The following is a 17,402-nucleotide window of genomic DNA, read 5'->3' as shown; positions in this document are numbered from 1 at the left end:
CACCAAAACACAAACATAAAAGCCAAGCTGCTTTGGGTTTTTCTTTGGTTGCCTAAAAAGCTGCTGCTTTTTAATTGTATTTTTCGCATGTTAATATTCCTCTCCCTGCTCTAATTCTGTGCTTTACCTATTCCCTCTCACAGCATCCACTGTTTGCCCTTCACCACCCCCAGGGCTCAGACTGTCTCCCTCCCACCGCTCACGACCCAGCTACGGCAGTTGTGCTCCCCAGGACTGGAGCTCTCAAGCCGTGCAGTACACATTACCGAGCCTGGGCCCTTCCGCTGCTGCACCTTCCCACTGAATTGCTCATCCTCTGGATAAACAGAAGACCTGTGAGGTGCACCTTATTTCTGCATATAACGATCAGCCCCGTGGCATACTGAATGGTTTCAAAGCCTATCTCTTCCTGCCTCATACCGCAGCCTCACTGGCGCATCCCACGTGACTCAAACCATTCCTTAATGCATTTGCACATCAGAGATGCTACAGTGACAGACACCTCAGGTAAGTGCTGCAACCAGGTCAGGAAATCACTAACAAAGAACACAATTTTTGTATCTGCCATTAATTGTTCCATTAAAGAGACACCTTCACAAGTGCTGGTTTGTCTTTTCATGTGTAAGGACCACATGAAGGAAGAGAAAGCAAGTAGGGGACTAAAGGAGGAGATGTAGGTATAGAGGATATAGAACTGACAAAACCATGTAAGTATAGAAAATCCATTACAGGACACAGAGAAGGAGGAATTCGTAAGAAAAAAGGGAAAACACTACACCCCCCATCATTTTGCCACAGTGGCCAGGCCAGAAGTGAAGCTAATGGTGAGTGGATCAGCAGTCAGAGCACAACTTTGTGAGACAACACACCTAACTATGACAGAGACTGCCATATGACTTAAAATAAAAACTGTCTTGTGTTAGTTTGATAGCAAATTGGCCTCCAAAAAGTCTGAGTTCTGGGCTATTCCTTTCAAAGCTTAAGGACTTTTGCCAGTCCTTAATTTCTGCCAGACTTCATTTTTCAGGCCAGTCAAAACAATTTAAGTTACTCTTTTCTTTCACCTAAATCACAGCAGCAGATACAAAGACACATGACTCATTACTGCAAACTTTGTTGCCTCTGTTAACAAATCACTGAAAATCTGTATCAGTCTGCAAACCCATATAAAAACAAGGCAGAACCCCAAAACTCGAGTAAATCAGTAAGAGTACAGTAGTTTTTAATACTTGGTACAGGATTACTCAGGTACCAACTACCCCAGCATGGGGACTGAGAACAGAAAGGCACTTGAGGACTCAAATTATTACTCTAAAACCTGATTGCAAAGCATTAGAAATGCCTTCTGAAACCAGAATATTTGTTAAAACAGGGTTGAGATCCAAAAAGATTTAGGACTTTCTAACAAGATATGTGCTGACAGAAGAGCATCCATTACCCCTTCTTCACAGAAACCAAGCCGAGAAGTAATTGTATTGGCATTGGTCATGAAAACAATTTTCAGGGTAAAGAAGTGACCCTCACATCACCTGTCACAGAACAGACACGTAAAATCAGTGATTTTTCCAGATAGCAGCAATGATGTGTGGTACCTTTGCCATATTCTTACAGAATCCCATTTTACTTCTCTCTGCTCCAGCACCTAGAAGATCTTTTGCTTGGGAGGGACTGCTATTGGGGCACCCTTGATCCTTTGGTAAACAACGATCTGCAAAGATCCCAATGTCTAAGCATAGGGATACGCATCTGCACGGGGATCTCACCCTTCAACCTATCTGGCAAGCTCCTCCATGGGAAGCTGCATCCCACCACCTCAAAGCGTAGACTCCAGATCACACCAGATTGAGACGTGGAGCTGCTCAAAGCCACACAGCACAACCTTGCCTCTCCAGCTGTAACATCTCCTGCTGCCAAGTCAGCCCACACCTACAAGGTGCAGGGCTGGATTAGTACCTGCTTCACCAATTCAGCTGAGAAGCAATGCCCTCCATTGAGTAACTGTCAGGGAAACAACATGCTATAGAAATCTCACTGCAGGCAATTTGGGGAAAAAAAAAAAATAATCTTTATTAAGGTCTTACACCACAGGCACATATCCCACTGCTGGCAGAAAGAAGCCTGAGGAAATACAACAAGACTAAGTATGGAGACAAAATCGCTGCTGTTAGCAGGTTTTGGGTTGCCCTTCAGAGGTGACACAGATGTGGAGAACAAAGGGCTTAACATATCTTTTCTACATGCACTTAACAGAATCATAGAAAAATTAAGGCTGGAAGAGACCCATGGGCTGGCTGGGACTCCTCTTGGTCCACCAAGGACACAGGAATATCTAGGACAGACACTAACAAGTAGAAATAGCATAAATGATGATGTCAAGTCCTATCCATCTTCCTAGCTCACAGAGTACTTTCACTCAAAAAAAAAAAAAAAAAAAAAGCACCATTTGATCCAAATACCACCTGTCCTAACAGGTCACATTACAGCTGCTGAGCCTGTCCAGACAAACTTGTCACCGTTTGTCACACTAAGCAACAAGATGAAAGAAAGTCTTCCCATAGGCACTAATGCAAGGCAGTGTGAATGCAGTAAAAGAAGGGCGAGGACTCTGCCGGGAGCCCGCCCCATTTGGTGCGTTGCTTCCCGTGGCTCAGCCTTCGCTAAGCCCGGCCACCCCACAACGCAACAAGGAGGCCACAGCTTCCTCAAAGTAGCCAAACCACAAAAAGTTGTAATAAGCTGTTAAAAGCTTCTCCTCTCCCTCTGTCTGGGATTACTTTTCTCATCCTTGCCTTCCAGCAACTGAGCTGATTGCTGAGTTCCCATAAAATGATGGAAAATGTACTTTCATCAAAAAAATAAGCAGAAGGGAAGAAGAAAACACCAGGCCACAGTTACTTAAACATGCTGTCAGCACTTCAGCCATAAGTAACACTGAAATGTTGAAGGCTTCGTCTGATGTAATTCTTCTGGGAAAGTTTCTGCTCAACCTTAATAAGAAATACGCATGAATATTTCTGTAAGAAAAAAAAAGGAACCAAAATCACTAAGAAGAAAGTGTGTTCAGATGGTCAGAAACTACTCTTCCACCTTCACAGTGAGCCAAAGGGAAAACAGGTTTAAAAAAGGTCTTACTTAAAGTAGACTTCTTTTGGAAGAGAGAGAGCAAGCATTTAAGAACTTTGAGACCAGAGGCACCATGTCACTTGGGGGCTGCACCAGCCCTAGGAGATACTCTTCAGACATGCTCACGGTGCATTTCCCCAAAGCCTTTTCTGGAGTTCAGACACTGAACATGAACAAAAACTTCTTTTCAAAGTAACATCCCAGCTTCAGACCCTGTACTCATTTAGCTAAGACAGCAAAGGATGAGTAGAGAGGGTACAAAAGTTCAGCTGAGCCCCTGGCAGATCTGCCACCAGCTCTTCTCTGCTCCTCCTTGTCCACCAGTAACACTAGCCACGCCAAGAGAAGGATCCAGAGATGGTCTGCATGGGTGGTCGAGCATGAGGCTGATGAAGGACCACTGTGCTCACAGGCTCATTACCAAAATAGATACATAAAACAAGGGAAGTCCTTAAAAATCAGCTACATGAGTCAGCTGATGCTCTGTAGTGCAGTATTTCCTAGCTCCACTTCTCAACTTCTTTTGATTTGCATGGGTCAAGGCAAATACTTGAGGGACATTTCTTTTCTGAATTACCACATTTTTGAAGTGGCTGAGTTCATTAGAGCACTCCCTGGAAAAGGAGCAATGCAAACCCACTAGACACTTGTGTGAAAAGCCACTTCACCGTGAACAAACACCTCAAATGTGAAGCAAGGAGAGAAGGTGGGATATCATGTCAAAAGAGATAAAAGCAGAGGAGGAGAGAGGCCACGTTACATAATGTTGAGGACAGAAATTAGCCTGTATTGCCAAAATCAATGAGAACTACGAAAAGAAAAATCGGGCACCTAAGTATCATAAACTCGGGGAGAAAAATAAGTTTGGCAGAACAGAACTGTTACCACTGCATAGGTCAAATTTTCAATTAAAATGAGTATCAATAATGCTAAGCACAGCATGATACTGTGCTCAAGGGTGCTGTCAGGAATTCATTAACAATGTGTTTATGATATTCATTAACTTACCAAGACATAAATATCTTGTACTGTCCCCAATTAATAACTAACTTGTTAGAAAGGCAACTAACACTCACCAGGAACACACAAAACTGACTGAAGTACCTAAAAACTAAATTAATACTAAACTGCTGCAGGAGGAAGAGAAGAACAAGTATCATGAAACAGAAAAAAACCCACTGCTTCTTAATGAGATGGGGACCCATGGAGGGAGCACAGGACTCCCAACAGAGGGTCAGAAATACTTCAGTGCCTCCTCGCTACCTGCCCTTGGAGCAAACGTGGCAGTGGGAAACCAGAGCAGGACAGCAGATGGGGATAGAATAATCTCTACTTCTCTTTGCTTTGCATTCAAGTTTCAGCTTATGTTCCTTAACCTTAAAAAAGTGTTTAATTTGTTTCAATTTGCAGCAGCACTGAGGAATCCACACTTTCCAGTTCACAAAGAACATTGCCTTCAATCAGCCTATTCCCCCTGCAAATGCAGAGCCACACCACCTGCTTTAATGACCAGTGAAAGGAAGTCAGTGAAGTGGACAATAACCTTTATAAAAAAAATTAGTCCTTGGGTCAGTTTCTTACTTAGATTCATAAAACTCCAAATAAAAAAGGGAATAAATTCAGGTTAAGTTTGCAACGACTGACTTAATAGGAACTTAATAAAATGCAGTTCATTAGCCGGATCACACAACCTGAGCACGCGGACATTCATACATCAGACTGAAGCAGTAGTGAACTCTGAATACTGTTGTCTCAACAGGTGAGGGAATCTTCTTGTGCACAAATCCTCATTTTGGATGCAAATAAAAGCCTGGCTTTGGTCAAGCCAGGTTGAACCTTTGAGCCTGATGCAGAGAAGGGCACCGTTTCTGAGTCAGCTCCACCTGGGAGCCGAGACACAGACCAGGAGTCCTTTGTTGCTGTTCTTGTATTCGCTTTATTCAAACAAACAATTTTGAAGCTTGATTCTTACATTCAGGCTATGTGACCAGGCGCAGGAGATTGTGAGCTGCTAACTCATGGTAATGCAAAGAAAAAAGGAGACCTTCAAATCGACTGAAAGGTAAAAAACTCAGAAGAGATGGACAACATTTCTTATAAAGCACATCAATCCAGGAGTGAATCATGGAGGTCACGTAACAGAGACCACCTATTTAGTAGGATTCAAACAAGGCTTGAACACTTATATAGCAGAAATATTCAGAATAGTGAAGTAAACAAGGTGGGGACAAAAGCAGAGATGAAGCGTTTGGGGAATGTTATAATCTCTGATCCTTCAGGGCATGGCTCACTCATTAGGACGGAGACAAGCCTTTCCCAGTAAGGTAGCAACAGACCACTCACAACCTCTACTGTTTTTTTTCTCAAGCATCTCAAATATCTCCATGGGCAGTGCCAAGGCAACAGCAAGGCAAGCACCACGTGGAGGGACAAACACCTGGGACAAGCTGGCTGCTGCTGCAACTCCACAGGAGCAGCTACCAACAAAAGCTGGAGATGTTCCTGGAGAGTGTCACAGGTACCAAAACGCTCATCAGAAACGTAACAACAGCTTTGATCTGTGAGTGCTATGAGCCACAGCTGTAGTGATTCCCTCTGAACCCTTCCCACACTCTTCCTCCAGAAACCACGTCATGCAGCACAGTCCATGCTGCGCTGCCCTCCCCCAGACGTAAAAAACCCCAAACCTCAAGCTTCAGAATATCGTGCTGCAGTTTGCGCTGGAAGTCGAGGAAATGGGAGATGGTCAGCTTCCCCTTCAGATCCGCCCCAAAGAAGTATGTTGTCAGCGCAGAGTTGAAGCCAGTTTTCAGCGTGTTCCCTGTTGTAGACCGGTCTCTGTGGCGCATGCCCATGCTGGTTTGGGAACGAATGATGCTCTGGACCTAAAAACAAGAGGGAGGATGTTAGCATCAAAAACAGCACTGGGCCTTGGACCAGTCAAATATCGGTATGAAGTACTGCAACGCTCAGCCGTGTCATAATTTTTTTTTTCTAAAATAATTCTAAAAAGACATGACAATTCAAAAATTTGGCTGAACTTAAGCTTTGGTTTTTCACAGTCCCCTTGAAAGAAAGAAGAGCGTGAAATGCTTAAAATGAGTTTTAAGAAACAATTCGCCCAGTTTGCAGATAAGCATTCTAACGCTGATCCTACGCCTGGTCAGCAGAGAGCAGCTTGCTCCCAGCAAAGTCGCAGGAGGAGAGAAAGCTGAGGAAACCGCGGGGAAGAAAAAAGCCTGCACACGTTTTGGAGCTTCCACTCCTGCTTTTCTGCACACCTTTGTTAGCTCACACCAAACCCAGTTAGCTCGCATGGTGTTTCCGTTCCCCTTGTGCACAAACCCAGGGTTTTTCCAGCCAAGGGCACCCTCTCCTTGCTGCCTGCCTCTCTCTGCTGTGGCTGGAAGCTCCTCTGTCCCTGGGGCAGTACAGCAAGCTGAGCGGCAGGTGGGGGCTGACCCACCCACAGCAAAGGGCTCCCCAAAAGTCCCACAGCCCAAATACAACCTCAGTGGCAGCGCCAGCAGAATAACAAGTAATGAGAAAGTATCTGTTATTAGCAGACTGGAATAATTGCAGGAAGACAGCCAAGTGTGAAAGCACACATTGTAACAGCAGTATCTCAGTGTTAACAAACCACGCAGCAAACAGCATCCTCCTCCCCTGAGCTCTCAGCAGCACCCTGTACCTTCTCAAAGGCACTGCTCAACTCCAGGGGATGCTATGGGACAGGGCAAGGACAAGCAAGACAACTTCCCTACCCTCTACCATATGGCAAAAGGTTGAACCTGAAGGATGCAACAGCCTGAAAAATCCAACAGTTGGTTATTTTAAGGGTCTTGTGCTAATTTAAGGGGGTAGACAAGCCAAATGCACACTCGCCTCCTCTCCATCCCCAAGGATCCCACCACCGCTTCCCAGCACTTGCCTGTCTGAATGACTATTGCAGTGATATAAGAAGCCAGGATTATTCTCTGTGGAACAGCTGATCTCTTCCAACAAGGCAGAGGATTCGTATTAAGGACAACAAGTATGAGAAAGGAGGGGAAAAGCAGTCACCCGACATGCTGCCCGGCACTCAGCCTCGACAGCACGGGCTTCCCAAAACTCCAGCAAACACTGCTGCTTTGCCTTTACCCTTCCTCCTGCTGACAAAAGTTGGAAGCGAGGAAGGAAAACAGCTGCCAAGAGCTCCAGCTGTCAAAAGGATGCCAGAACCTTGTTATCGTCATATATGGGGTGTTCATTTATTTTCCTAACAAGAAAGCAAGCGCTGGAACAACCCCAAAGGGGATGCTCTGGAGAACACCACATATCGCTGCCGGGCTCACCTCGCTTGAAATGCTGCCTCTGAACCACAGACTACTGGCTATTCTTCTACTACAAGGAAAATCAAGTAGTGTCAGAGAAAAAAAATACCAAAAAAGGTTTGGGGCTTTTTTTTTTTTCCCCCTTTTTAAATATGCACTGTGATGTGAGGAAGGATTTTTGCACTGTAAATAGCATCTCCTTATTTTGCTTTGTGCTCCACTTTAACTGTGAGCTCTGCGTGCACATTTTGGAGACAAATATTTATAAACTGTCTGAAGCAATGCAGTTTATGACCAGCTTGGAAAATTGCTCCTGTTTCTGCAGAAGCAAGTGTTTACCACACTGCAGACTGTTCAATAGCGCATCTTTTCCCGGATGTTATTTATACAGCATCCTACGTCCCTCTTTTTCTCTCCCCATCTATAACAAGCTTTGGACATTTTGAAAATCCTTCTGTGGGCACTGGAGCCAAAATAATTTGGCTGGTCCCTATTTTGGGTAGTCCTTCTAATACCCAGAAAGGCAGGCAACCACTGCAGGAAGTTGTCTTCCAGCCCAATTAGTGCTGTCCTACCCCACAGTTCACTGATTGTACGAAGATGTAAAGCACGGAGATGTTTCACTGTCTTTTATACATAACTTCAACCCAAGCATTTGTGATACATTTCATCTTTTGTACCAGACAAGGAAAAAAAAAAATTAAAAAAACAATTAAAATAGTTAATGGTTTGAAATCACAAGTTAACACTGCCTGCAAGTGTACTACTTTTTGTCTAACTTAAATTAAAAATATAAGAGTAAAGTAACAATTTTCATGCTGAAAGATGAAAAGCTGAAGATGATAGTGATGCAGGCACCAAACTCTTCAGCACTATGCACTAACCATATGTATCAACTGAAAAAAACCCCATCTGAGTCTCTTCAGTGAGGCCTGAAGAAATTAAATATTTTCTCATTAGGTAGTTAAAGCCTCCAACTTACATATTAGATGAATTAGTGCAAGTAATTTTCCTTCTTGATGAATACTCTTACTGTTTTTCAGACATTGATGAGAAAAAAAGACCTGCTGTTGGCTGTCTCTAACACAGACATGTGAAAAAGGAGTATGAAATTCATTCCCACGTGCTCAGAGCCAGCGGGGATGGTATGCTGCTTCTGTGAGAACCCTTTTCTTGCCCTTCTTTTTCTTCCCATTCTCCCCAAAATGATGTTGCTCTTTTAAACTGATGCCACCTCCAGCAGCATAACCCACTGGAAGGGCCAGTTCCAGCTGCCCCTGCCAGGCAAGATGCTTATGGGACAGATCTGCAAACCCTGCCATCCTTTGTGCTCTTACTGAGGCACTTCCATAAGGACTGAAAAAGAGTATTTACATATATTCTGTGTGTTATATATGTGTATAATGTTTTATATATGTGCCTCACGCTGAAGCTATGTGTTTGCTTTAATTCTGTTTGGGAAGCGCAGCAAATCAGCCACAGTGATAACTGTGAAGATATTGTCAGCTTCTTCTCACTTTCCAAAACAGCTCCTCCATCCTCTGACTCGAAAGCTTTGGAAGATCAGTCTTCACCAAAATATTCTGATGCTAACCAGGAATTTTATTCCTTTATATAGAGGCAGTGACGCATGTAACAAGTTTAACAAAAATATGTTCCCCTTCCTAAGGGTTTTTATATGACTTAATGCACATATAACTTCCCTTTGCCTGCTGGATGATTTGAGATAATTTAATTTTGTACCTTCATCTTCATAGCGCTTCCAAAACATTCATCCTCAAGAAAAGATTCTTTCTTACTTTACATGGCTAATAAAGCCAAACATGACATTTACTTTGGTTAGTACTTTGGCGTCACTGCAGTTCTATTAGGCAGTTAACCATTCTCCACTTTTCTTAAATTCATTTATCTCCATAATTAATTTCGGTCTGGAACATTAGTAACTACTGTAAAACACCTTTTGAATTGTTAAATATTATCAGATAGCTGCAGTGGAGTGCTATATTCGTGCACTATGGAAATGGAAGAGCAGCATTTTTTACTCGTGAAAATAGGCAACTTGGAATTTTTCATAGCTGTATCAACCAGTACAAATCAGTAGCTTGTAGGGAGGCAGTGCCAAACAGCAAAATAACCTGGACATAGCTATGTATTCAAATTTGCACTTGAAGGAAAATGAACAAACTCCTGGGTTTACATTACAAGCTGTCACATGAAGGGATATCACATTGGAGATAAACATACTCCATTCTCCTCATAGACCAAAGTTTGCATCTAAAAACATACTGTTAACCAGAGATATTACACAGCTCTGGAGCAAACTCATAACAACAACATCATACCCACAGGTAATAATTTAAGAAGGATGACAGCAAAAGATTAGAAGGGGGGGAATTAATTTAACAGACATGCTTCGCCACTAGTTCTTCCCATTTATAGCAAGTGCCCCAAGCATGACCTTGTAGAGACTCTTCTGAAGTTAACTAGTCATTCAATCAACTGATGAGTAAGAATTTGTAACTAGATTATTCAGGGCTGCTTTGTTCTCAGATATCAGTACATAGCTTTTCACCTTCTCCAAACACGGATGTCCTCCAGCATAAAAACACCACAAGGGCAGGTTATTTTTTTAAGCAGAGTCTCGTTTCCTTTGCCCAGAAGCAGCAGCTTCCACTTGCCCGTTAAACACACAGCCCTGAGGGACACGGGGTCACAGAAGTGCCAGGTGCCACATGAATATTAGGTAGATTAGTGGTATGTCTCCTCTACCTTGTTCTTTGATAACCGAGATGGTGACTCCCCATCCAACTGGCCAGTTCCCTTGTTTGCAAACACATTTATTTTTCCTTTCATGAGTAGCACACATATGGAGCTTTGCTAATATACAGCAACTTCAGGATGTTTATGAGTTTCCAAAGACTTAAGGTTGTTTCCTACACAGGCAAGAAAACCATGCATTCTGCCTGGGGAGGTCAGATCTTTTCCCCACTGACAGCTCAAGTCTTCAAGCTATTCTCACTCTATCATAATCATAAACTATATCTTACGGGAGGACCTCACCAGTATCAGACATGCAGACTAAGCTCATTAAAAAGCCTGCATCAAACTCCCTGTTGATGAAACCTTGTAAGAAGTAGGGGAAAGAATCTAATGAAAATATGCTCTCAATAAACATGTTTTTAGATTACATTGAAAGAAGTGGCTAAATTCTTCTCTGAAGCAGGCTTGCCCTGGTTATTATCTGAAGACAAACAAAATTAAGCAACACAGTAAAAGCTGTTGAAAGAAAGTAGGATCAAAATCCTAAGACATCAGTACTGTAAAAAAAAATTCTTTATCTACTTTGGAGGTGACATCTTGTAAAGATACCTCTGTCACAAAGTCACGGGACATCAGAGTTTATACTTACAGTTGACCTGGTTCAATGAAAAATTATTTCTTGAAATATTCAGTTAAAAAAAAAAGCAGACACTGGGGCAACACAGCAGAGCATAGAAGGAAAAGATGTAAACCAGTACTAACCACAAATACAAACCGTAATAAGTGCGGCGCTCCTCTACAATGTTATGACTAAGATGCCACAGCCTTAAGAAGTCAACTTGCCTGCTCAAACTCTTCCATGTCCACCTCGCCATCACCATTCAGATCAAACATCTTAAAGGCAATTTCAAAATTCCTCTGGGGAGCTACATAAAAAGAACACAATAAAAACCAAAGACCAGTTAACGAAGATACAAAAGCTCAATAAAAAAAGGCACAAATTCAGAATTACTTTATCCAAAAGCTCTTTTCCATAATTCTTGCAATTTTAATAAGAAAATGCAGCTCTCTGGAACCTCTAGCTATGAGCTTCATTGTGCTCCTTTTATCAAAGGTCTCGACAAAGAGATTGGGAGGAGGAGATGTTTCTTGAACAAAATTTGTTCCATTTATGGGTGGAAAAAGCAGGAAAGCAAGACACCATCTGGTATTTCTAATGACAATCAACAGAAAGCGACACTGTAGCAAGAGCTCTGGTCTGTTCCATACAGTATAACACCAATTCGGCCAGAGGACATTCCTCTGACTCTGCAGAGCACTCTCCGTGCTTTGTGAAGCAGCTGGTGGGCAAGGAGCAGACCTGGACTTTGGGTAATTCTCTTGCAGACTCAGCTCTTGTCTCACTGTACAAATTTAAACAAATCATTACCCACTCTGTCTCAGTCCAGTTATGACATTGAGATAACACACAGGCTGGAGCTCACCAGCTGAGGCACACCCGAGACAGCGTGGTACCTTATTTTTCACTGCATTTAGTCTATGTTGTCATGGTTTATTTAGCCAGAGCTGTGCAAAAGCATTGCTTCATAACCACCCATCACAGCAAAACCACGCTCTTTCCCCTGCATCCCAAAGAATTTCAGTACGTTTCCATTTTGGGCTCTGTAACCCATCACCATTTAAAGCTATAACGTAGTGCCACAATTTTTTTCCAAATTAAGTTAATATACAAGAATTTATCTTGCTCCGCTACTTGCTACTTCGAAATACATACCACCTACAGGAATTCTGATGTTTGCTGGGATTTCTAGGGAATCCTCTAGGCTGTAACTAGTGCTTAGGTTGTCATCTTAAATATATTCAAACTTTGCCCCTCTTTTTGGTCTGAAGATGGCTCTTCCACACCCAAATCTGGCAGCAGGATGTACATCACTGGTGAGGCTCATCCCCTTTTAACCTCATCTGTTGCAATCAACTTTTAATATTTAATAAATAATGAGTAACGAGTTTCTGCAACCACCCTTCTGTGTTAAGGCATCTCCCGGATAGGGGTGAGAGGGGGGACACAAAGAGGAATCACTTGGACAAAAAGAAATTAATATGGAATTAACTGAACTGGATCTTGTACATTAGAGCTTCAATTTAAGGCCAGGAGACTTTTACATTGTGTTTTCCTCTTGCTATTATAAACTGTAGCACTTTATCACTAAAAGATTCAGCAAACATGTTAATGAGATCACTTTTTCCAATCACTTTGTGCCTTAAACAGATGTATAACAACATTAAACTCAATGGCAGGAACGGCCTGTCAGTAGCTGCTTGATATATACAGCACATACAGTCCCGCCATTATCATCTCTGGATTTCCAATTTCCTCGTGCCAATTATTTGGGCTTTAAATTCCAAACACCACATACATAAGCGATGTCTCGTCTAACCATGGCGATCAGCAGCAGCACTTGGCGGGTTATCTTCCCTTCCATCCCCAACCCTGAAGCAGAAGCCATGCCTCCACTCAGCTTCTCTGTCCTGCCTGCTGGGATGGGGAGACCTTTGCTCGCCACCCCTCATTCACTCAGCATTAGCTGAGCTGTAAGCAGGGGGACGGGCTGTCCCCAACACCAACTTCATAATCTCTCCAATGACGCAATCTAATTAAAGGGATTTATACAAAAAGCCTCCTCCGTATCCATCCATCATTTCCAGTGATTAAGTCCCCATTTCCTTGAAGAGCAACAATATTAAGCACCTTCCAACTACCCTCTTAATGTTTAACTAACACATCCAATTTTATTCACTTTAATTGCAAGTACTGAGTGAAAGCCTGGACACAATTTCTTCTTATTAGCCCCCAGATCTAGTGCTGCATGGAGAGAGTTGTTTCCTCTATAAGGAAAAGGAGAAATATACAGAACTCTAACCCAGTTACAAGATGCTAGAAAAAGAACAATTTACACCTCTCATCTTTCTTCCCCCATTTTCTCTGTCAGGGTACAATGATGTATATTCTGAGATTGGAAAATTTGTTACTGCTTGTAAAAAATTGGTGTTTGGGATTTTTTTTTTTTCCCCTTTTCTTTAAAGAAATATATAATACCAGGTCTCATTCGTGCAGACAGAGGGTAAACAGAGAAAGCAAGATACTTAACTCACCCCTCACCAAGGGAGTTTCCTTCCTTTCCCTTCTCTAAATACATATTTTCAAGAGCAGTTTATCAAAGCCCCAGAGGAGAACATCACTTGCAAAATTAAAATGAACAGTTCAGCATCAAAAATCTGCAGGGTCAGTATTTTCTAAGGACAGGGAAGGAAAGTGGCTTTAAATTGGCAAATTCAATTACTTCATTCCTTTAGCTAATAAGCGACACAGCCCATTTCTTCCTCTGATCTGCATATCTAACTCCAATTACTTGTAATGACACTTAAATCCAACAAACATGAATCTGAGCCAGGGAAACCAGAGGGCACCGAAGACAATTAGCTCATTCCACTCCTGCTCAGGAAGAAATGTTCATTAAGATGTATGTCCCTGATCTCCGGGCAGTCTGAATGTATTGGTCCCCAGCGAGATGATTTCTGCCTCTCCTCTTGGGCATGATGTTTCTGACCAGGATTTACTGGGGAAGAATCATCCTGAAGGCAGCTGACCCCCCCCTTACCCACCCTGCCCCATTACTCATGGTTACATCAGCCTGTACAACCTCCATTTCTCTTCCTCCTCTTGTACTTACATCTTTCAGAAACTTGCAGACCATAAGAGCAGCAGATACTGGTTAGCCTAGCTAAACTTAGCCTTTCCTCACCCCCCATTTATTCTGCCCCCCAGTTTAACCATTCTCAACTACAGCTTCTCTAAATTTCCCCACTGCCTCCTTAATTAAGATGCCTCAAAACGAATGCAATATTCCTCCTGCAATGGTTATCAAAATCATTTAAAGGACCGTTTGCTTTTAATATGGCACAACGCCTGCCTTTACCAGGGAAAACCATTTCTGGATTTTCCCCAAATGCTCTGCTGCCTTTCCAGGTCTCTCTGATTTTGCGAGCTATCTCCTCGCCAATCCTTTGAAACGTTATTAAGAATCAAGATTTTTTCATTGCAAGTAATTTCCCTTGGGCAATGAGTCAGAAACTGGTCAGGGTAACTGCAGCTTCTTTTCTAGCTTTACTTCTAGTCTTGAGGTGTTCAGGAGGATACAACAACTTCCTAATGACTCCTCCAAATCATTAACACAAATGAAAAGATGATACTGGATCCCACACCAATACCAATTAATGAGTTACCTATTCCTAGCTCTAAGATATGTGTAACTATATCTAGAAAGATCCGGTTGAAATCATTCTGTAGAGCCAGAGCTCTACCAGCTCTACACACACCAAGTTGCTTTTTCAACTGACCTGGAAGTTAGCGCAAAGAACAATTAACATTTTTCTTGACTTGTTGGAGTATTTGGGAACAGAAAGGCAGTAAGAAAAGCATTAGTCACACACAGTAACGTTACAAAGGTGAGCAACCTCCACCAGACAAAAGGATGACGAGCAGCAGCACTGACCACACTGAAAAAACCTACTCAATCCATCAGTATAAAGCCCCAGGGAACCTCTGAGGGATTAGATGCGTTGATACAGCAACTTTAAGCCAATTATGCCATTTTTAACTATTTTCAATTATTCAGTGGACCAATTTGCAGCACTCAGTTGCTCTTTATTGCCATTTAGTCTCACCAGAAGCAGTACATTCTGAAAGACAATAAATGCTCACTGATGAGAAAAGCCACATTTCACTATTTTTGCACTCATTTGATCTTCTGTTTATCCCAAACTCAGTGCTCCACACTTGAAGAGATACCTCTCAACAAGTCTTTCCCTCTGACTCCTGTTGAAACACATGCAGCACACACGGTTGCACACAAAAATTGTTTGTAGAGCATCCATCTCAACCGGAGGTACTGCATTTTAGGAAAACCATTTTGAATACACTTTTGGAGAATAAACATTGCTCTCTTCAGATGCAGTTAAGAATCTTTGCAAAGTAGGGTGTTTTTTTGGTGATGTTATTTAGAGGAAGTAAAACTTCTGGGTACTCCTTTGAAAACCTTCAAGTATCTCATCTTTTGGTGGGAATTTAAACACAAAGCAGCTCAAGACTCCCATATCCATCCCAAAGCCTAGTAACTCCACCAGCAACGCCAGCGTGGGAAAAAAAATCAAGAATTCAGCTGGGAAGTTATTTTGAGAAACAACAGTCATTAGGAGTTAAATATTCTATGACTGCTTCTTCCCCATCTATCCCAAAACTAAGAAAAATATATGTACAAAGGCCATATTACCATGAAGCTGAAAAAAATGTATCTTCATAATCAATCCAAAATTAACACAGTCCTCCTAAAGTAGAGACATATTTTCATCTAGAGAGATGGCTGTTCAAGCCTTGCAGCTATAACCATATTTTTTCATTTCCTTCTCTTAAGGCCACAGCATTAAAAAAAGGCTTACCTTTTTCCTCCAAAGATTAATCAGGTTTTTCTCCCCCCCCTTAAGTGACATGAATCAGCATGGTCATTATTCTGTCTGACTCCACACAGCAGTATTTTAGTTAAAAAATGCTTCGGTACATGTTTGAATTGGAACATTTCTGTCTGAAGGAAAGAATCAGGGTCAGAGATGAGCTCACTGTTACAAGACCGCAGCCAGCAGCGGTATCTAGTTCATTATAAGCGACTGCACCACTAATAACGGAGAACTAGATGATGCACTTTCACATAACGCATCCCCAAATGCTGTAATATTTTTTTCGAGAACAAGTTACAGCCTTATAGGGAAGCAACTATCCATACAATATAGATGGCTGAGCCCCAGCTGCAATGAACATGGACAAAAAAACATTAAACTGTCCTAATGTTGCAGATATTTTCCTTTCAAATTATTCCACTATTTTAGAAAACAAATCCAAATCCCACCAACTTTTTTTTTTTTTTAAACCCAAAAATATAAATAACACGCAGCTCAAATGAAGCGTCCACAGCAAAGGGACTGAGCCACAATATCATCAGTGCTAAAGGTAAAATATCTTTAAATAGCTAAGGGTTACTTCTTATCACAAAAAAGAATCAGAATTACCTCTGAAATACAAATGCATCATTTTAAAACTTAAGCATACAAGCCTCACTCAAATATAGACTTCGGCTTTAAAGCAGTCTAACACCCAGAAAAATCAAGTTTTCATTTGATTTTCAAATTCCAGTTAAAGTCTAAAATACAGTGCTGCTTTCATGAGTGGGAAACAGGTCTTTCATACGTGGTAGAAGTACACCCTATTTCTACTACTGGCACATGTTTGGGGTAGGTGTTACTTCCCAGCAGCACGAGCTGGATCATGTTGGCTGGACTGTCACCCCTGGCTCACCAGTGCAGCTCCACACACGGGGAAAGGGGTAGGAAGTGGCTAATAATGAACCTGCCATCATGCAAAGTAAAAAAGCCACCACTACTAATACTAAGAAAAGCCCTAAACAACCTAGACCAAGAGCAATGAAGTTTTTGTTAGCTCCTCACTCTAAATTCACACTGGAGGTTCACATGCCTGAGCTCAGGCATGTGGATTCAAGCCCTGCATGGGTACCAAGCTCCAAGGTTACTGAGCTGCACGTGCCCACGCTGTCACGAGAAACAGTGAGAAGTGCCCAACAAAAAGGAAAGAAGGGGTTAACTAGTACAGCTGACAGCTAAAATCCCAAATAAATTGTGGTCTTGTGCAGAAGCACATGGATCAGATGTGTAAGGAACAGCTAAAGGATCTGTCACGTGAATGGATGCTCTGATCCACCCTTTGGAGAGCTGTACTACATGTGCTACCTCCAGATACAGAAATTCATGCCAAGTATGAGTACACTCTTCCTTGGAGCGATGTCCCAGATGACCCCATTTTTAATGTTTCTTCTACTTAATCAATTAAAAAAAATTAAAGAAAAATATTATTGCTGTTTCACTTACCTGTTTTGTTTCTTAGCTGGTGAACCAAAGAGACTGTGTAATTTTGACATCAAATTTTGTATTTTGGTTCTAACGCCAAAGACAAATGTACGCCTCAGTTTCAGAGATTTGAGAGAATGTGACAGCCCCTCGGCTGGAGTACAAGACTTACCTTTCAACAGCTTCTCATCGGTTACCACATGACTCAGAGCATTGCTGGAAATCAAGATTCCC

The 17,402-nt window shown here is 42.1% G+C and overlaps 1 protein-coding gene across 3 annotated transcripts in view; it reads right to left on the bottom strand.

Moving 5' to 3' along the window:
- Positions 1–17,402, bottom strand: part of MICU1 (mitochondrial calcium uptake 1) — a 110,382-nt gene that overhangs the window by 29,869 nt on the left and 63,111 nt on the right. For all 3 annotated transcript variants that reach the window (XM_074874194.1, XM_074874196.1, XM_074874195.1), the window contains 2 exons: positions 11,040–11,122; positions 5,811–6,008 (listed from right to left, as the gene is read on the bottom strand). In XM_074874194.1, coding sequence (XP_074730295.1) covers positions 5,811–6,008; positions 11,040–11,122 — 281 coding nt within the window. The remainder of the gene's footprint in view (positions 1–5,810; positions 6,009–11,039; positions 11,123–17,402) is intronic.

This window comes from Strix uralensis, chromosome 7 (assembly GCF_047716275.1).
Source record: "Strix uralensis isolate ZFMK-TIS-50842 chromosome 7, bStrUra1, whole genome shotgun sequence".
NCBI classification, from domain to species: domain Eukaryota; kingdom Metazoa; phylum Chordata; class Aves; order Strigiformes; family Strigidae; genus Strix; species Strix uralensis.
Note: the sequence above shows the minus strand (reverse complement) of the source record. Positions and strands in the feature narration are given on the sequence as shown.